The sequence below is a fragment of the Podarcis raffonei genome, chromosome 16 (assembly GCF_027172205.1).
Source record: "Podarcis raffonei isolate rPodRaf1 chromosome 16, rPodRaf1.pri, whole genome shotgun sequence".
NCBI classification, from domain to species: Eukaryota; Metazoa; Chordata; class Lepidosauria; order Squamata; family Lacertidae; genus Podarcis; species Podarcis raffonei.
The window spans coordinates 22,617,533-22,639,322 of record NC_070617.1 but is presented as its reverse complement, the minus strand read 5'-3'; the positions used below and the strand labels follow the sequence as shown (position 1 = coordinate 22,639,322).

General features: G+C 45.5%; 1 protein-coding gene across 10 annotated transcripts in view; it reads right to left on the bottom strand.

Annotated features, from left to right (window-relative positions):
* Positions 1-21,790, bottom strand: part of CIT (citron rho-interacting serine/threonine kinase) — a 112,310-nt gene that overhangs the window by 63,006 nt on the left and 27,514 nt on the right. For 7 of the 10 annotated variants that reach the window (XM_053369707.1, XM_053369710.1, XM_053369708.1 and 4 more), the window contains 6 exons: positions 8,081-8,183; positions 7,042-7,185; positions 6,108-6,227; positions 5,606-5,785; positions 4,451-4,504; positions 1,494-1,547 (listed from right to left, as the gene is read on the bottom strand). In XM_053369707.1, the coding sequence (XP_053225682.1) occupies positions 1,494-1,547; positions 4,451-4,504; positions 5,606-5,785; positions 6,108-6,227; positions 7,042-7,185; positions 8,081-8,183 (655 nt within the window). The remainder of the gene's footprint in view (positions 1-1,493; positions 1,548-4,450; positions 4,505-5,605; positions 5,786-6,107; positions 6,228-7,041; positions 7,186-8,080; positions 8,184-21,790) is intronic. The other 3 variants (XM_053369709.1, XM_053369711.1, XM_053369714.1) reach the window with 1 other exon arrangement.

The window sequence follows — 21,790 nt, the reverse complement described above, 5'->3', positions numbered from 1 at the left end:
GTGCCCAATGTAGCTCCAACGCCACAGCTACTGATTTCAGTGCACCTGCCCTGCCTGCCCTCTTATGGTCTAACTAATCTAGAAAGCTACATTTCCTGTTTCCAGGCCCAGAGCGCTCCTGGTATGCTGTATGGTCAGACAGCATTACAGCTTGGTGTTCTCTGTTCAGATTTTGAGGAGGAAGGTGTGACCAAAGTGAGAGCAGAGTTGAAATGGGGGAGTCAAAGCCCAATTCAACCTCCCCTGTGTGTCCTTGCCATGCCCCCCCCAAATGCACAAGTGAGAATGAGCTGCGACTCTGATCCAGCCACACCCACTACCACGCTATGCCATGCCTTATCTTTCAACATGTACACAGCACTTTGAAATATTCTGGATGCTCTACAGGTGATAAACAGCAACATCTCTAACTCATGAAGCAGGTTAGGAAATGAGCGGCTTGTCTCAGGCAAAAACAGCCAGGACTCCTTAGCCTAAGTCTCTACACATACCCACTGTGTAATGGCAGTCTAATGCAATGGGAAACACTCAGCAGAGAGGTAGGCTTATGTTGGTGGCAAAAGTGTCCATGCATCTTTCAACCACATGTGTACAATTGCATTATGAAGTTTGAGGCAAGGTTTGCTGTTCAGCTGTAAACTGGTGTGTTATTTGCATGGGATTACAGGAGTTCTAAAAGGAGATGGGGAACTTTTTTCCTTTTTTAAAAAAACAACCTTTAAAAAGGTATATGAAGAAAATAACAAGGTGAATTGTGAGTGGTTTGCGTGCCTTTGATTCCATGGGAAGTGGCTCTCTCTGTGTGCCCCCGATAGCTTTCCACCAGCCCAATGTAGACCTCATCCTGAAAAAGGTCCACCCCCCTACATGAAACACACACTTTACAAGAGAAATTAAGTTCAGTTTTAGTATCTCATTAGTGCTGAGCGTGTCTCAGATTGCTCAGGGGCTGCTCTATAAGGCTTCACACTTTGTATGCAAAGTTCCAGAACAGATGCAACATCGTCCACAAATTATGATTTGGCACCCACCCCATTCATGAAAAGTAGATCCAAATTAAGCAGTCGCAATCTGTTGCTGCTTCAGGGTTCATTCTATTTTTATAATGTGGCCCCCAGTACTGAAAAAGCTCACACCTGGTGCAGAGCGCCTGATCCGGCTTTCCAAAGTTAAATCTCTACCAAACATTCCAATTCTGGCTCAGCTCCGGTTTTAAAAATAAACATAGGATGACATGTTGTGAAGAGGAGAAAGCACTGAGATCATCACGATTTTGAATCCCAATCCCCCACCCTTCTTTTCCCTTTCCTACCCAAAGCACAATGACTAATTCTGTTTTTGAACACAAGACACCACTCCTCCCCTCCTCTGCATTACGGCTTGCTGGTAAGTCGAAGGAGGAGATGTATAAACTGCACAAGAAGCGACTCACAACTTTTAACTCACACGCAAAAGCAATCAATTCTCTTAACACGCACCTATCCAAACCTTACCTTTGTCAGCTTCTCCTGTAGCTCCTGGATTTTGACCTGCTGTTCCGCATTCACCTACAAGGAAGAGGCGTGGAAATATTAGGTAGTGTAATGCTACATTGAATCACTTCAATCCAATGACTGCAGTCCCCCCGCACTCTCACATGACGCTTTCTTAAAGCAGGTCCTCTTGACTAAGGCATCCTCCTCCTGGGTGCTGCTGAATTACAGCTCCAATCAATCCCAGCTGACATAGCCAATGGTCAGGGATGATGGGGGCTGAAGTTCAGCAATATCTGGAGAGTACCTTGTCAGCTACCCCAGTTGTCCAATGAAATATGGAGAACGAAAAGGGACCCAGTTTGATTCTGGTTGGCTAGCAAAATATTTCTGGGAATGGTGCAAAGTTTCTCTTTGCAAGGTGGAAAGGACTGAGGGTTGGTGAAAAGCCATTTGAGAAAATGGAGCATTTATTACTTTTCTGGCAATAAGTCATGTTTGGAAAGAAACACCTAGAAGGACCAGAGGTCTAAGGAAAATAGGGTTTGGCTGGTTGCTTATCTACCAACAACACCGTCCACTTGTTCTCCTGCTGCCCCTGGGCCCAATCCTCGCTTCAACCAAGGAAAGGAAATGACAGCCAAGTGAGCTGGCAGAAATGGCTGCTGCTCTTTCTCACTCCCATTGCTTGATCTACTTTGCTCTCCCTTCTTGACCAGAGGAAGAGAATAGGAGGCAAATGTGAAAAGGAATAGCAGTAGAGCCAGAGGCTCAACGATGCCTACCCAGATGCCAGCTCTGTGCCTAGCAAGATGTCAGGGATTGGCAAGACGCTGATGAGTGTGCACCAGGGGAAGAGGGGTTGAAGTCTGACTCGGGAGAGGGGGCAGTGAGTTGTGGGGAACTGCTTTTGCCAGGAAGCAAGAGTTGGAGGCTGGGAAGGCTTCCGAGTTGGAGGGTGGAACACAGGATGGGTCAGAAGAAAAGGAGGAAGAGGCAAGTCAGGCAAGTGAAGAGCCAGGAGCTTCTCCACCCATTGTTTCCTAGAACCAGGAGGGGATTGAAGAGGGGTGAGCAGAGGAAGCTTCCACATAGGCACAGACTTTGGCTACATGTGCGCAGTCCATCGGGGGGGAGGTATATAAAGTGGTAGAGGGAGAGTGGCCCCCTGTCGCTGCAACTGTTCCATTGAGTGATGACCTGGGAATAGCTGCCTAGACACCAGTCCTATGCGTGGGCATTCAGATCCATAGAAATGACTATGTGTAAGCTTTGAAAATAAGGAGTTAACTATTTGCCGTGTCCACTCCTTTGGCTGGGGAGCGCCTTTGGCACAAACCTATGTCTCCTTGGCACTGCAGACCACAGTACTCCAGTACTAAAGGTAAAGGTACCCCTGACCATTAGGTCCAGTCGCAGATGACTCTGGGGTTGTGGCACTCATCTCACTCTATAGGCCAAGGGAGCCGGCATTTGTCCGCAGACAGTTTCTGGGTCATGTGGCCAGCATGACTAAGCTGCTTCTGGCGAACCAGAGCAGCATATGGAAACGCCATTTACCTTCCCACTGGAGCGGTACCTATTTATCCACTTGCACTCTGACGTGCTTTCGAATTGCTAGGCTGGCAGGAGCAGGGACCAAGCAACGGGAGCTCAACCCGTCACGGGGATTCAAACCGCCACCTTCTGATCGGCAAGCCCTAGGCTCTGTGGTTTAGACCACAGTGCCTCCCGCGTCCCTAGGACTCCAGTACTACCAGCCCCTTATTTCTGGCATTCAATTCACAGTTCAGCTTTCTCCTTGGACGCTCCTTTCTTCATCTCCCTGCCCGTTTTCTACCCTTTACCACCCCAGCTTTCAGCTAGCTTCCCTATCAATTCAGAAGCAGCACTCTTGCCTCCATCCCTTCCTGCTAACACACTGGCATACACGGGTTTCTCCCTATAGCACCTCATTTTCTCAACTCCAGATCTCTGTTGCATATGCCTACCCTTCCTTAACATTCCTGGGTGGTACCCAACTAAACAGCTCCACTAGCACCATGAGTTTCAGCTGTGCAATGGAACGACCCCGCCCCCTTTTCTCCTTGTGTGCCCCTAAACTTGTTCCAGGAGCTCTCCCAACCCCCCCAGAGCAGATTTATGGGGTAGGCAAAGGGAAGAAAGGGCATGGAAGTCACCTAAAACTCATTGTATTAGAAGAGCTGTTTAGATGGATAGCTCTCCATTTCTCAGTAAATTGTCAAGTATAATTTGCTTCTCTCATCCACCCACTCTGCCTCTGGGTTCTCCTACCCACTAAGTATCCCTAACTTGGAGATTTCTTTCTCTTGAACTTTCCAGTCTTCTGCCCTGACTTGCCCACACAGCTTGTGCCTGGCCCTAAGCCAGCTGCTGCAAGTTCATTTCAACTCACATACGTTGAAATGCCACAAAGAGTACAAGACGGGCAAGTGCTCTTAAGCAGCTAGAGTTTTCACAAAGACATCACTACAGGGCATCAACACAGCGCGGAGGGTTAAGATGTTTCATCACCCACACTGCTTACCACAAAATCCCCATGAATTAGAATACAGTGGTACCTCGGGTTAAGTACTTAATTCGTTCCGGAGGTCCGTTCTTAACCTGAAACTGTTCTTAACCTGAAGCACCACTTTAGCTAATAGGGCCTCCCGCTGCTTCCGCGCCGCTGGAGCACGATTTCTGTTCTCATCCTGAAGCAAAGTTTTTAACCCTAGGTACTATTTCTGGGTTAGTGGAGTCTGTAACCTGAAGTGTCTGTAACCTGAAGTGCATGTAACCCAAGGTACCACTGTATGCATTTTCTTACATATATACATTTCCCAAGTGCCGGGGCCGGGAGGGACACCACTTATTGATCAGGCCTACTTCAAAATCAAACCACAAAATCACTAAATGAAAAGCCCATTGAATTCATACTGGGGTTCTATCAGTACAAAACACCCAGAGGAACATACCTTCTCCAGTTTGGAATACAGCTCTCCTACTTCCGTTTTCCCTTGATCTTTAACCTTTAAAAGCAAAGATGAAAGAAAGATGAACCACCCAGCCACAGGACTCAGATCAGACACCGCAGTATGAGCAGCAGTTCCTCAGTTTCAAAGCTGTCTCAATCTGTTCTTTCTTCAAACGAACATTAGAAAGTGCAGCTCTAAATGGGTCATGTTTTTTTAAAAAAATATTACTGGTATTTAAAATGAATAAATGGGGTCAAAATAAAAGTGCTGCGGTTCCAAACTGCCAGTGAATCATGTCTTTAGATCCATTATTAAGTTATGCTAAGAGGAAGGGGCTAAATTGATAAAGAGTGGTGAGAATGGACTCCTTCCTTTTGGAGAACAGGAATTCTGGAATAGATGTATCTATTCCAATTAATTTGCACAAAACTTTCCCCCCATGAACCCTTGATAGGCAGGCAAGAAAAACTGACTGGTAACAGAGAAAAAAGTAGATTACTAATGACTATCAGATTTCTTGGGTATTTTTTTTAAACCATTGCTGCTCCATATCATGCTATATTTCTACTCATTAACAAAATTAAAAGTCCGAATTTCTACCAAAGCCATGTTTTTTTATTTGCAACCATATGAAGAGGCTGCTGGATCAGGCCAATAGCCCCTCTAGTCCAGCATCCTGTTCTCACAGTGGCCAACCAGATGCCTGTGGGAAGCCCACAAGCAGGATTCGAGCACAAGACCATTCTGCCCTCCTGCAGTTTCCAGCAGCTGGTACAGTGGTACCTCTAGTTACGAACTTAATTTGTTCCGGAGGTCCGTTCTTAACCTGAAACTGTTCTCAACTAGAGGCGTGCTTTCGCTAATAGGGCCTCTTGCTGCCTCTGCGCCGCTGGCACATGATTTCCGTTCTCATCCTGGGGCAAAGTTCTCAACTCGAGGTAACTCTTCCAGGTTAGCGGAGTTTGTAACCTGAAGCGTTTGTAACTCGAGGTACCACTGTATTTGGAAGCATTGCTGCCTCCACCTTTGGAAGCAGACCAGAGCAATCATGGCATGCAAACGAAACCGAATGAAGTCAAATCTATTCTCAATACATTGGTGTGAGGAGCAAGACTGCCAAAATTAACCCCAAAAACAGAATTATAGTTCCCTGACCTTAGCTACCTTCTGGAGCCTGTTGTGACATTCTGTGGCTTTGCGTTTGAACTCTTCAGCAGCCAATCGGGACTCTCTCAATTCCGACTCATAAAGATCACTCCGTCTGCGAGCTGAAATGAGGTCTTCTTCTAACTGATTCATCATTAGCCTCATCTCTTCTACCTGAGCCTGATACTCCTGTGGGAGGAAGTGGGGTGTCACACACTTCAGAAAGGACAAAGGGAAAAATGGCAACCAGGCAGTTGTGTAAGGAAAAACACAGAGGGAGGAAGCACACACAACCACACAGAGTGAAACACATTTTTGCCGTACACAAAGGTTATGTCCCCTTTCATTAAAAAAAAATGTGTATATATGGAAACCCACACATGAGAGAGAGAAAAGTTTTTAAACTCCACCAACACCCTGGATCTATTCCTAGTGTGAGGACTGGCTAGCACAAGCCAAAGCCAAAGCTATCATCAGCCACTACATTCCTCTGAGAAGTAGCTACACACACCTGTTCTTTGATTTCCTGAAGCTTCCGGCTCTGTTCCCTGATATCGTGAAGGAGCTGCAGTGCCTTGTCATCCTCCTGAGACACTTCCATCCGAGCCTGCTCCAGACTTCGCTTTAAGCTCTGCAAAAGCGCAACGTTTAATACACAGCCACTTTGCATGCAGCTGCACCAAGGAAAATGTTATCAGTTATGGAGAAAAAGACACACCAACAGGACAGCAAAACCCAAAGCTTGCATCTTAGCTTCTGTTCAGCTCCAGTCTCCTGCCTCGACAGCAACAAAAGAACACGTCCACTTGAATGAAATATGGTATGTTGTTTAAAAAACACCGTTTTGGAGTGCAATTTAAAGAGCTACATAAGCGAGGAGGACACCGGCAACTATCCCTGTTAAAGTACAGAATGGAAAAGGGATCTGCTATTGAGCTGTGGCCTATTTATGAACACAAGGTCCACTCTCTTGACACCTCCAGTTAGACCAAGAATTCCTTGGAAAGTCAAAGTATTGGCAGTTTCAGATATGCTAATACTACAGAAAGAAAAGGATCAATGTAAGAAGATTCTTTGCCCAGACTTCCCTACCAGTGTCAAATAAATGCTTCTGAATCATGACTACCTTGCTTCAGATTTGGTTAAGGAAATAGTCCAAAGTATGTAAACTCCAACAAGCACCATATCCGCTGCTATCTTCTGCATGGAAGACTCAAGCTAAATTTCCTTTGCCTTCTCTGCCACGCTGTCAACCTATCAGGTCATTAATGAATTAAAACCATGTAACAGGCTTACAGTGCTTTGGCAATTAACCACCCCTATTTAATTAAGACAGCTATCCTTCTTAAGCTCCCTCTGCCATATGCCTTACTGAGACATCCATAACAGAAAGGTTTTAGACCAACGGAAGTCAGTGACTTCAGGGGGAACAGGTAGAGGCTCACACTGCATTCTGTGATGTAGGTAGCCAGGTCCTGCTCAAGGAGGGATCGCTGGGTCTCGGAGGCTTTCAGTTCCACCTCCTTTTGGCTAAGTACAGCCTCCACCTCCGATACTCTGCGGTGCAAGCGCGTCATTTCCTGCTCCATCTGCAACAAACATTAAAAGGTTTAAAAGCATTTTCCAAGGGTCTACGAGCAGACAAAGGGTCGATGCACAACTCGGGAGGAAAATCTGTCTCTGGAAGAGAGACTAGGCTAGAATTCTGTTTAAATTCAAATACCATGGTTCTGCTCCTGGGGATTCACAGTTCCTTCTCAAGGAAAGGCAGTAAGTCTAAGTCACCCCATTCATTCAAGCCGCTTGTTCACATTCAGTCACTCTTCGAACCCCAGTTAGCAAAGAAGCCACAATCATTTTTTCACCTGATTATTTTTTTTTCTCCAGAGATGGGTCACTTTAGCTTTATCCCAAATCCATGTTGGACCAGAGGAGGGCTCTCCCCCATGTCCTTCTGAGGGATCAAATGTCAAGTCCAGCACGGAACAGAAAGAGAAGTAACTGCACACTCTTTAAAGTCTCTCAAAACAAAGAGAGGGGTTTAAAATGTATATCCCAGTGAGTTTTCTTTCAGCAACAGTTCTCACTGTCAAATCAATGAAGCGGCAACAGTTACATAAGCAGAAACCGAAGGACGAAAAGAGGAAAAGAAGAAGCAGAAGAAGAAGAGAGACTTCGTAGCATTCAGAACAGAACCGAAGCTGCTGAGCATTTGATGGAAGAAGAAATGCCACCTGCTGGAAACCACTGCCGTCACCGCCAGGCCAAGCAAAGGTCTAGAGAAAATCCAGAGCCTCCTTTTGTTATAAAATTAACGGGTCTAGAAACAGACATGACCTAAACTCATCTCCCTCATCTAACTGGTGAGGAGGAAACTGCTCCACCGAAGCTGTGGACCCATCAGCAGCATCTGGTAGGTCCTTTGGCATACACAGGTTGAAGATCCCTGGAGCAAGGTGGGAGGCTGGCCATGTAAATAAATACCTTGTGGCACTTATCCCGGGTGTCTTGCAGCTCTTTACTCTTAAGAAGGATTTTCTTTTCCATGGAGTTAATCTTGGCTGGAGAATCCAAACCCAAAGCAGACCTTTAAAGAAGAAAAAAAAAGAACCCCAAATAATAATAATAATAATTTGCACATATATATGTACCACCACACCAGAGCAGTCTAAATGGTTTTTAAAAAGATCATTACAAACAAACACACACACAAACCCCAAAAAACTGGTGTTATCTAACTTCAACTCAGAGCAGGCCCATTGAAATTAATGGATCCGAGTTAGTCAGACTATTTTCAGTGGCTCTACTCTATATATGATTATCATTGAATGCAACTCTGAATATCAGATAATACAACAAAAGCAAAAACCTAGCAGCACATTTTGATTACCTTTACAGTCAGGTAAATTACTTAGTAACCTGGCCACCACATACCGTATTTTTTGCTCTATAAGAATCACTTTTTCCCTCCTAAAAAGTAAGGGGAAATGTGTGTGCGTCTTATGGAGCGAATGCAGGCTGCGCAGCTATCCCAGAAGCCAGAACAGCAAGAGGGATTGCTGCTTTCACTGCGCAGCGATCCCTCTTGCTGTTCTGGCTTCTGAGATTCAGAATATTTTTTTTCTTGTTTTCCTCCTCCAAAAAGTAGGTGCGTCTTGTGGTCTGGTGCGTCTTATAGAGCGAAAAATACGGTACTTTTTGTTGGGGACGGTCTATAAGAGACATTATTTATGGAAGATTACTTATGGATATGAGTTGAGAGCTGGGAGCTGTTTCCTCCCAGACATTCCCAACTCCCATAATCCTTGGCCATTGGCCATGCTGGCTGGGCCTGATGGGAGTCCAAAACCCCTGGAGGACCCACAGGTCCTTCCTCACCCCACCCCAAAGGATGCAAAGACCCAGCAGAACATTGTTGCGATAGGTTGCAAGATGAATATGAGAATGCCCTAGTTACAAGAGCTGAGCCACATTATGTTGCTATTAAGCATCACATAAAGACTTTTTTTTCTGGGAAAGGTGGGTATATTATTATTTTCACAATGGCCATCACAATACATGGCAATCTTTATGGCTGCAATTTAGAAGCCAGTCAAAGGAAATAATGGGAAAGACATGAAAAAGGTGTTGCTAAGATAGAAAGACCCCATGGGGTTTTCAACCATTAAGCACAACCTCCACTTAGAGTACATTATTGAGGTCTAACCTAGAGGCATTACTAGTAGCTTGCACAGTGTTTGTTAGCATTAGAAGAGCAAAGTGTTAAAACTCTTCATGGGGAAAAAGAAACATCCAGAGATGTGCTTGATGGCTTGAGAAAGACTGGCCTGGTTCAGACATCACCATCTCAGTGTGATAGACCAGGCGTGGGGAACCTCTGGCCCTCTAGATGCTACTGAACTACAGTTCCCATTATCCCTGGCCATTGGCCATGCTTGTTGGGGCTGATGCGAGTTGTAGTTCATTTCTCCACAACTGCCCCTTACAACCTAGCATGCAGCTCCCAGAAGGTTGCCCATGTGGGAATGTGATCCTCTGACTCAAAAAAATACTAGCTATCCCAACCCCTATACAATGTTGTTGTCTAAAAAAAAAACAATCAAAACCTACTCTACATGCCAGCACTGCAGAGGGCAAACACTGAAATATTCTTTCTGGAACTGGAGCTATTTGTTGTTAGACACTTTGTATATTAAGAACTAGATTGATAAAACATGTTTATACTCCCCCGCCCATCCTTGAATGCTTACCATAATAAAAGGAAAAGGAAACCACAACATGCACACACAAAAGCTATTCACAGCAGCACAGTTTATTTAACTAGGCAATTAATAAACTGGAGCGAAGAGGGAAGCCAGCCATGGAAATAAATACCTTGGGGTAGTTTGAATAGCAAATGCTTAATACTAGAGGAATTTGCAGAAGCACAAACGCAAAGAAAAAGCAGGTCACCTGTCCATACACATACACTTGCCAAGGTGCCATTGGTCACTACCTTCTTTTTGTCAGATAAGAGCACCCCAAAAGTGTGTTGGGATACTGCCAGGGAGATAGAATCCATCTGAGCCCCCAAGCTCGGTGCTGGACGATCCATCGACCTCCCGTAGTCAGGCAATATCAGCAATTCAGGGACACTAAGCCTCAGGCTTAGTGCACACTCTGACAGCAGAATTCACACAACAGAAGTTGCACAGCATGAGAGCAGAACATGCATATTTACAGTTTATTAGGCGTTGGTCAGAACAAAGAAATCATGACCGTCTGCTCTGACTGCTCAGGCAAAACAGACAAAAACGAAACGAACTTACAACATAAAACATCCTGTGAGACAGGAACTTACGCAGGCTGTTATACAAACATCCTGCTCCCTTTTAAGGTGGAACGGAAATATCCTAACATCCTCCCCCTTTCCGTGTAACCTGTAGTACCTGTGGTTCAACCCAATTGCAACCTTTGTGCGTAAACCTTCAGTTGTTCTCTGTTAACAACCTTAGACAACAGATCAGCAGGAATTTCATTTCCTGGCATGTAGGACACCTGAATGAGTCCTTTCTGAATACACTCTCTTGCACGATGTAGCTTAATCTGCAAGTACTTGGTTCTTTGCTTGCAACTCTCTGAGTTCAGCAAAGCCAAACAAGATCTATTGTCTTGATACACACGTATAGGACATTTCACAGAAACCCCAATGTCCTTAAACAGTTGCATCAACCATTCACAATCCATGAGTGAAAATGACAGAGCATTGAGTTCTGCTTCACAGGAACTTAGGCTAACTGTTGTCTGCTTTTTGCACAACCAGTCAAACAGGCAGTGGTTGTACATGTAGCATACTCCAGAAGTGCTTGTACCATCCGTGGTGTCACTTCCAAAACTTGCATCTGCAAAGATTTCAAGACCTCCAGTCTTCTGACTGGTGAACCTCAGCCTGTAGTGCATAGTCCCTTTCAAATACCGGGCTATGCGCTTCAGAGCTTTCCAATCCTGAACAGTAGGATTGTTAGCATGTCTGCTAAGCAGGTTAGTGCTTACAGCAATGTCAGGTCTTGAACATCTAGCAATGAAATTCAACTTGCCTAGAATGCATCTGTATAGCGTCGTGTCAGAAAATGCTTCAGCAGTACTGTCTACCTGGTAACCTGTCACCATCGGTGTGTCTGCTGGGTTTGCATCAACCAAATTCAACCTGGTTAATACATCAGTAATTTTCTGTGTTTGGTGTACCAGAAAATTACCTGCTTGGTCCCTCTCCACCTGCAGAGAAAGATAGTTGGATACCTCACCAAGATCCTTCATGTCAAAGTGCTCCTTCAGCTGAGCTAGGGTGCTTTGGTAGAAAGCCTGATTCTTCCAAAACATCAGAAGATCATCAACAAAACATAAACAATACAGTTTGTTTTGCCCCTCCTCCTTGACAAACACACATGGATCTGCTTTGCCTTGGTGAAAACCTAGAGAAAGCAACGTTTCAGTGAGTTTTGTGTTCCAACACCTGGCACTCTGCTTGAGACCATATAAGGATTTCCGCAGTTTACAGACCATTCCCTTCTGTATCTGCATCCCATCAGGTGGAAGCATGTACAGCTGCTCGTTCAAAATCCCGTACAAAAAAGCTGTATTAATGTCATGATGGGAAACATGCAGTTTCTCCTCCGCAGCGATCTTGAGCATCAGCCGAATGCTCTCATATTTGACCGTGGGTGAGTAGGTCTCGTGGTAATCCTGCCCTGGTACCTGTGAAAAACCTCTGGCAACCAATCTGGCTTTGTGTCTGACAACCTTGCCATTCTGGTCTGTCTTGGCCTTGAAGACCCATTTGCTGCCAACCAGTCTCATTCCTGGGACTACCGGTACCAGCTCCCAAGTCTGGTTCCTGTTTAAGGAATCAACTTCAGCCTTCATGGCATTAAGCCAAGGCTCAGCATCTTTAGAGGTTAACTCCTGGACCTCTTTGAAGCTTGAAGGTTCCCACACCTTCTCTGAGCTACTAAGAGCAGCAGTTGCCATCTTAGCAAACTCATCAGCAAATCTCTTTGGAGGTTTGCCTTTGGTCGCCCTTTCAGACCTGCGAACCAGACGCAAGTCTTCTGGACTCATCTCCTCTTTCTTAGGAGAAAAGTGACCAATGGTGAACAGTGGTTCTTCCAGTTCATTGTCAGACTCATCAGATGGTCTGACTGAGGCCTTTGCGCTCTTGTAGTCTGCTGTGTCATCACTGTCACTGACAGCAGCAGCAGCGCCGCCCACTGAACTGGAATTCGAACTCTGATCATCATCATCATCATCATCATCATCATCATCCTCAGTTTCCTCAGCTTTTTCAGCATGATCTGGTTTCTTCACATCACCTTCATCCTCCTCTGGGTAACTCTGGAAAATTCCCACATTTTCCCCCCACTTAGGATTGTACTCAACACTCCTTGTGAACTTTATGGATTTAGAGTTAGTCATCCATACCCTGTATGCACCTTTTTCGTACCCCATGAACAAACCATGTGCCCCACGCTTCCCAAGCTTGTTGCTTTGTGGGGTGTGTACCCACATGTCAGAACCAAAGATTCTCAAGTGCTTGGTGTTAGGTTTCTTACCAAACATTTTCTCATAGGGAGTGCAGCCAATAGGTGATGACAGTCTCCTGTTAAAAGAATAAACAAAATTCGCCAAAGCCTCCCCCCAAAACTTCTCAGGGAGATTGGCATCATGCAACAAGGTTTTTATCCCCTGCAGCAACGTTTGATTTGCTCTCTCCGCAAGCCCATTCATCCATGGCGATCTAGGCGTTGACAAGTCATGCTGGATTCCCTTCTCAGTCAGGAAAGCTTCAAACTGCTGAGAAGTGAACTCCCCGCCCCGATCAGTAAACAGACAGCCAATACGTTTACCATGAGCATTCTCCAACCAAGCACAGAATGCCTTGAACTTAGGAAATGCTTGCGATTTCTGCTCGAGCATAAACACATGAATGTACCTGGAAAAAGAATCAATTAGAACCATGAAGTACCTTGCTCTTCCCAAAGAGGGCGCTAGAGGACCTACCAGGTCTGCGTGAACTAGCTGGTAGGGTTTGGAAGCCTGCCTGCTAGACTCCTTGCCTTTTGGAGCAACCTTCACCTTGTTCTCTGCACAAGATACACATTTCATGTGATATTTGCAAGGTTTGATGTCCAAACCTTCAACCAACTCAGGCATCTTGGCTAGCGCTTGCCAAGAGAGGTGACAAAATCTTCGATGTGCATCATGAATGCATCCTGCATGAAGAACCTTGTTAGTTTGTGCAACACAACAAGAATCAGCATTAGACACAGCAACATCATCATAAGTTAGACTGAACAAACCATCCACCAACTTTGCATGCCACATGTCCTCTTTGCCTTTTCTGATGACACAGACAGCCCTCTTGAAGGAAACCTCAAATCCACGCCCAGTCAGCTGTGGTACACTAATCAAATTGTCCGCAGCTCCTGGAACAAAAAGTACATTGCTAATGGTCGTATTCAGACTTGCAAGTTTCACAGTTCCAACTCCTGTAGCTTGCAAAGTCCTTCCATCAGCCAGCTGGACCTCTCCATCTTGAGGTGTGAAGGAGACAAACAGATGGCGGTCTTTGGTGAGATGGCGCGTGGCCGCAGAGTCAACAATAAACCTGGCCTTCCTCTTCGAAGCAGATTTGCTGGCAAACAAAACCTTGTTTTCCACCAGCGTGGGCTTTTGCAGCTTGCCTTTAGCTTTTGGTGAAGCTGTGCCAGCAAACATAGCCTTGTTTTCCACTGGCGTGGGCTTTTGCAACTTGCCCCCCTGCTCCTGGCCATCAGACGTGCCTTTAGCCTTTGGTGGAGCTGTGCCAGCAAACAAAGCCTTGTTTTCCACTGGCGAGGGCTCTTCACCCCCCTTCTGCTTCGGGCCATCTGCAGGCTTTCGTCTCTGTCTACTTCTGGCCTTCCGGCCTCTGCAAAGGCTCTGACCTTGGTTCCCATGGGAAACAGAGCTCTCAGCTGCCGACTCCTTGGCTCCCCCTGGAGGCTGGAATGCTGCCTGGGATGACATCACAGTCAGCTCCCCCTGCAGCTTGCAACCGGTGCCCTCGGCATCTCTGCTTTCACTAGCATTCTGGGAAACAGCCAGGACCTCCGATGCATTCAAACACTGGGCTGGGATTATTGGCTGGTGGGCCTTTTTCAAAGCATCCCACATGTCACGTGCCGTGAGATTTCCAGCAAGCGTCTTTATTTCCTCCAGAGAGACGGATAAGACAATAATATCCACGGCCTTCGAATCCTGGGCCTGCCATTTCTCTGTCCGAGGAACTGGAGTGGCTTCTGATATAGTATGCCAGACTCCAAACTGACGCAGCAAACTCTCACACCATTTTGCCCAGCTCTGATAATTGTCCCGATTTAACTTTGGACACTCAGCAGCTTCAGAGGCTTGGAAAAACTCCATTCCACCTCTTAACGTCAGCCGTGAGTCTTCTTCACTTCAGAGACTCCTTATCTTGGCACCCATAAATCACGAAGCCTGCTTGGCTCGGCTCCCAGGCCAATTAGGCCAGCCGGACATCAAAGAGGCTGCCGCGGCAACAGAAAAGCCTCTGCTTTCGCTTTTCCCACACATACCTCAGCAGTCTGTCGCAGTCTTACTCTCCTGCAAGTGCCGTGAATCTGGGCCCATAACCTTGTTGTTGGGATACTGCCAGGGAGATAGAATCCATCTGAGCCCCCAAGCTCGGTGCTGGACGATCCATCGACCTCCCGTAGTCAGGCAATATCAGCAATTCAGGGACACTAAGCCTCAGGCTTAGTGCACACTCTGACAGCAGAATTCACACAACAGAAGTTGCACAGCGTGAGAGCAGAACATGCATATTTACAGTTTATTAGGCGTTGGTCAGAACAAAGAAATCATGACCGTCTGCTCTGACTGCTCAGGCAAAACAGACAAAAACGAAACGAACTTACAACATAAAACATCCTGTGAGACAGGAACTTACGCAGGCTGTTATACAAACATCCTGCTCCCTTTTAAGGTGGAACGGAAATATCCTAACAAAGTGTGGCAGCTCCCCCAACTTCAAGGTTTCCCTGACTTTGGAGTTTCTATGAGGCTTGCTGCAACATTAGGGAGAGTCCCTGCCTTTCTCCAGACTCCAGTTGGGCTTGAGCGACAGCAAGTCATACTGACATTTTCTGAGCCTCCCCATGGCCCAACGTAACAGGGACACACGTCCCAGTCTCCTCTCCACACAACTATGAATGGGGGGGGGGGGACATCTGCCACACCGAGCCTTCAAAGTTTACCTATGTCATTACAAACGAGAGCTTGCTTTGCTCTCTCGGAGGAATGGACAGAACCAACGGTGAAAGCACTTTGGTTGGTTAACAGAACCAATTGCTATCAGTACAGTTATACCTCTTGTTACGTTTGGTTCAGGTTAAATCTTTTCTGGTTGCGTCCCGCAGCAACCCGGAAGTACCGGAAAGGTTACTTCCGGGTTTCGCTGCTCGCACATGCGCAGACGCTCAAAATGATGTCACGCGCATGCACAGAAGCGGCAAATCAAAACCCGCGCAGATGCGGGTTGCGTTCTGCTCATGTTGCGAAGGGTGCTCCGGAACGGATCCCTTTCGCAACCAGAGGTACCACTGTAATTTGGTGAAATAGAATGTTTTTTCCATGAAGGTCTGCCAAACCATACCCCAGGTTAACTTTTGGGCAGTAGGCAACTTGAGAATTTTATGTTTGTTTCATCTTAGTTACTGCTTTGGTGATATCATTGTGTTACTGTTATCCTGCTTATGCACAAGTATGTAAGAGTGGCCCTACTGGATTGGGCCAAAGACCCACCTAGTCCAGCATCTTGTTCTTACAGTGGCCAATCAGATGCCCATGGGAAGTCCATAAGCAGGACACAAACCCCCAAATATTACTCTTCCCTCTTGTGATTCCCACCAGTATATGTACTTCCAGCTCCTGCTTTCCTAAGTTCATGCTTCCACCTTCCTTGTCTAGGCCTTCAAAATGTTCTTCCTGTCAAGGATCTAAGCAGCCAGCATTCCTTCTCCCTATCGTACTCTACTGTGCTTTGAATCATCTCAGGCAGTCAATGTAGAGTTTCACCACCACAAATGCACTTGCACCCATAGCAGCCCTAGGAAACTGACTTCAAGATTATAGATTTCATAGAATTATAGAGTTGAAAGGGACCCTGAGGATCATCTAGTTCAACCCCCTGCAATGCAATGCAGCTGTCCCATGCAGGAATCAAACCTGCAACCTTGGTGTTATCAGTACCATGCTCTAACTAACTGAGCTTAGATTCACTAACTCTTCTCCCTGGCCCACCATTTCTTAAATCAGACTGGTGGGTACCAAGGAAAGGGCCTTTTCAAAGCTGGTGCTACAGCCCTATGGACATCTGCTACACACCTTCTCTTGCTGACTTTAGCTGTGCTGCAAAAAACACTCTGCTCAGAAACCCTTTCTATGATTAAGCCTTAGTGTCTCTTTAGGCTGGCCCCTTAAATTCTTTGTATTGCCTGTGTTGTAGGACACCTTGGAAACATTTTATTTTGGAAGGTACAACTGACTGACTGAATTAATGAATGAATGAAAAAGTGTTTCATCCCATTTTTAGAAGTACATACCCATCATCAACAGACTTTCTAATCTGAAGCCAGTTACTAAGGAACTACAATATGCCCAACTACGAGAGCGTTTAGTAATATGTATTCCAGTGTTTACCCTGCACTACATAATTAGGAGAGCCTGCTCCAGATAAAGAATTAAAAAAACAATCAAGAGACAAAATTCTTCTAACATAACCCAAACTAAGAAAAGGCATAAAGGTAAAGGGACCCCTGACCATTAGGTCCAGTCGTGGCCGACTCTGGGGTTGCGGCGCTCATCTCGCTCTATGGGCCGAGGGAGCCGGCATATAGCTTCCTGGTCATGTGGCCAGCATGACTAAGCCGCTTCTGGCAAACCAGAGCAACTCACGGAAGCGCTGTTTACCTTCCCGCCAGAGCGGTACCTATTTATCTACTTGCACTTTGACGTGCTTTCGAACTGCTAGGTTGGCAGGAGCAGGGACTGAGCAATGGGAGCTCACCCCATTGTGGGGATTCGAACCGCCGACCTTCTGATCAGCAAGTCCTAGGCTCTGTGGTTTAACCCACAGCGCCACCCGCGTCCCAAGAAAAGGTATACAACAGGTCATATTAAAGCATGAAATGAACTTGGGCCATAAGTTTGTTCCCAAACAAGCACTTACTTCAATATGCTGAATCCAGCTTCATGCAACACATGGGAAGCTGCCATACACTGAGTCAGACCATTGGTCCATTTTGCTCAATGCAATCTACACTGGCTGGCAGCAACTCTCCCGGATTTCAGGTAGGGGACATTCCCAAACCTATCTGAAGATGCTGGGGGTTGAACCTAGGACCTTTATGCAAAGTAGACACACTACCACTGAGCTATGCCCTTCCCCCAAACACCTACCCATTTCTTATTTCTTACATTTATATAACTACCCAGCACCCCAGGAGCTCAAGGTGGTATATATGGTTCTCCCCTCTCCATTTTGCTCTCACAAAAACCCTGTGAGGTAGGTTAGGCTGAGAGACAGCAATTGGCCCAATGTCACACCGAGTGAGCTTCATGGCTGAGCGGGGACTTGAAACCAGGTTATAGTCTCACACTCTAACCAGTACCCCACCACTGACTCTAATGTACATCATCACTAAACGGTTTAGACAGCTCTGTTCACTGAAAACTAGAACTCAAATTAATGGGCAGTAGAACCACTGAGGTGTGGCATGAAAAATAAAAGCTATCCAAGTCGCATAGGATCAGGAAACTGCAAGACTGTTGCTGCTTCTCTTCCGACATCTTCATTTATAGAGCTATTGAAGTATTGGCCTAGTTCATACAAACAGATGCAGCGGTAAGACTGTTTCTCGACTATATCCTATCAGACTTCCAGCAGGTGACTGCAGGAGTCTTTTCCCAACCCTACCTGGAGAGACCGGGTATTGAGTCTGGAAACTTCTGAACTTCTAAATCCTCTTGGCTTTAAAAGAAGATTAGACAAATTCATGGAGGAGAGGGCTACTGATGGCCACTAGCCACAATGGCTATGATCTGCCTCCATAAAGAGAGGCAGCAATGCTTCTTAATATCAGTTGCTGGAAACCAAAGGAGGGGAGAGTACTCTTGTGCTCAAATCCCAGAGGCAAGTGTTGCCACAGGCGCTGTGAGATCAGGATGTTAGACTAGGTGGACCATTGGCCTGATTCAGCAGGCTCTCCTTATGTTCTTATGTATGCACAGCTCTACCCACCAAGTTACAGTCCCTCTCGGTCATGCAATACCACTTCCGGTTGCTAGTGGGGAAACGTTTGTGAACTTTACCACCCTATAGGCTATTGATATGAACTGCTTAAATTGGGAACTGATCCCTGGTTTCTCATTCTTTCCCTTCCTACAGAACTCTACATACTCTGTTGATGGAACTACCAAAAAGCCCCCTCTGCAGATCATAAAGCCCAAGAAGGCCAGTAGGGAAGGAGGTCATTTATCTGTTAACTAATTAGAAGGGGAGAATTAACTAATTTAACCCTCTGAGACCACCAATTTTGGTAGTACTAGCTTAAGTAACAGCCCATCTCAGTTTTCCCTAGAACCCTTTTCACATTTAATAACTCTTCTGTACAATATAATTTAAGTGCCTAAGCCTGCTGAGGAAGTATTTTTTTCCACAGGCTGCCTAGAGTTTTTAAAATGTCTTCCATTTAATAAAAGTATAGCAAATTTGTTTTTCCCCCTACATTTCAGAACTAATTAGATTTTTTTCTACTGCAGTATATTTGAGGAAGGATACACACCTGGCATCCTGTAGGTTTAAGACTATTGTGGTTTGCTCCGTGTGGAGCTGCTTGCGGAGACAATCCAGAAACTTCCAGTCACCCAGTACGTTCCCTAACTGGTGTTTTCATTTTTTTATTCTATTTTTTATTATTTTTAAATTATTTTAAATAAATAACTGGCTGGCTACTGGCAGCAGCTAGGATGCTTATAGCACAAGTGTGGAGGACGCCACAGGCCCTGCTAATAACTTTATGGCATAAAAACATACGGAACCTGGCCATCACGGAAAAGATAATGCATAATATTGTTATGAACTTTGCAGGGGGGAAGGCTAGATCCCCCTAAATGTGTTGTGGGTTTGTGCCAGATCCTCCCCATAATTCTTGGCTTTAGTAAAAGTCAGAATTAAACAAGGTTTGATTACACCGGGCCAAACACGGAAATTCCTACATTTAGTGTATGCAAACAAACCAGGCTAGCAGGGCAGGGCCAGCTGGTGCAAACCTTTAAGGCAGGCATGGCCAAACTTGGCCCTCCAGTTGTTTTGGGACTACAGCTCCCATCTTCCCTGGCCACTGGTCCTGTTAGCTAAGGATGATGGGAATTGTAGTCCCAAAACAGCTGGAGGGCCAAGTTTGGCCATGCCTGCTTTAAGGAATAAAGCAGAGTAAATGGCCCATTAATGGAAACCATCATCAGGGCAGAAGACTCCCAGCCAGTCAACAGAGGGTGGTGGTTTCCAAGGTTACAGGGGGCTCCTTCTTTGCTGAGTGCTAGTAGACAGAGGAAAAGGCCAGGTTTAGGATTTCTAATAGGAATGCTGTAGGCCAGGGATGTCCAACCAGTAGATTGCGATCTACCAGGTTTTTTTATACAGTCTCTTGGGAGTTGGACATGCCTGCCGTAGGCTTTGGGAGCTCCTTGGAGTCAGATAGCAGTGAGAAGGAGGAAGAGGGGCAAAGCTCCATGTGAGCTGGGAATGACAGGCTGGAACTAAGAGACACGGGGAGATGGTGTTTTGGCTGCCCTGGAATCCAATACTGCACTCCTGCAGGAAGCAAGGCCACAAGAGATGTGAATGCTTTGAACTCTCCACAGTAGATTCAGGTGTATATAAGTGCAAATAAAACCCTGTAACTTAAAGATATTAGTCTCTGCCGTACCCAATTTTCCAAGCCCAGCTGGAATCTTGTCGCTGCTAGGCAGAGTTTGAGGGTGGCGTGCAACAATATAAAAGTCTCCAAAGGTTTAGAAACCACAGAACATGTTTATGTGGTATAGTCGGATTTCATTTCTAATGCTACAATACTCAGGACTCTTTGTCGCCAGCAATGTAAGTATGGCAATCTTAAAAGCTTATTTACAGGTGTTTGCTCATGTTTTCTCACCTTGTACTTAAGAAAGAAACTGATGGCCATTTATTTGAGTTTCTTCCTCTTGTGTTATTTTTGTGCATGATTGAAATTTATTTTATTTTATTTACCGTATTTTTCGCTCTATAACACGCACCCGACCATAACACACACATAGTTTTTAGAGGAGGAAAATCCGTAGGCATGCCACCCGTAGGCATTCCCTCCATAACACGCACAGACATTTCCCCTTACTTTTTAGGAGGAAAAAAGTGTCTGTTATGGTGCAAAAAATATGGTAAGTGAATTCTTATCCACCCTTCACCAGAAGGTCCCAGGGCAGGTAAGAATCATATAGTATTAAAACCTAATAGAACTACTTGAAACAGACTAAAGAATATATACCAGACAATAGAGATGGTCTCTCTCACACACAAATAAATAAATAAATCACCAAAAACTTAGCTGTCAATGTCCAAGCTAAAGAGGAGTACCTTCTGGAACCATATTCTGCCCATCTTAGAATTTCATTAGCTGTGAAGTTGTTTCAGGACCATGAAAACCCTAGACTAGAGAGTCTTGATTAAGGGTGTTTCAGAAAAAACTCTCTCCCATGCAAGCTCCCCACACCCTGCAAGGTGATAAGGTCTTTGGATGAGACCCTGCTATGGTTTACCACTCAAAGGGGGCCTTTTTAAGTAATGGAATATCACCTGCCACCACTGTTCCCCTTGAAGTCCACAAGGTGGGTCCCATTCCTGTGGTTTTTTGATGAAAGGTTTGATGAGCTATAGGCAATCCTTTTTAAAAAAAAATCCTTTTGCTGCCTTGAAAGTTTTTAATGGGTCCCAACTGTTACTAAATGGTGTTGTAGATGTCACTGTTTACATTGCTTGTAAACAACCTGGTTGGTCTATTTGGGGGCAGAAAGGCAGTTAGGAAAGAAAAATAAAAATTAGCCATCTCCTGCAAAGGCTTGCTCTAAATCCTCAAGAGGGCTTTCATGCAAGAGCATCTTCTACAGTCTCTGTCAAAACAGTAACTAACCAATATTATCATATATTTGCAAAAGCATGCAAACCATTGCATTGCTTGAACCATGGATGTTTGCCACCTTGGGCTACTTTGGGAGGAAGAGTCGGACAGAAATAAATAAAATAAATAAGTAAGCTTGAGCTTGTGGCAGGCGAGCACAACAGCACCCACCAGCCCTGTCTACAACTTCAGCTTCGTGTGCATCTGATGCAATCTCTACAGTACACAGTGCAGAATTCCAGATGCATAGGCTTAAGAATGCATGTGACTTTGGACATTGTCACAACTCCTAATGCCAAGATGCAATGATCATGCATTAGAGCCAATGGGGCAATATGGCGCGGGATGGAGGAAGAGAGATGATCCCAACGTAATACCTTAGTTTACACCATTGATGTCGGTAACCTGTGGCCCTCCAGATGTTCATCAGCATGACCAATGG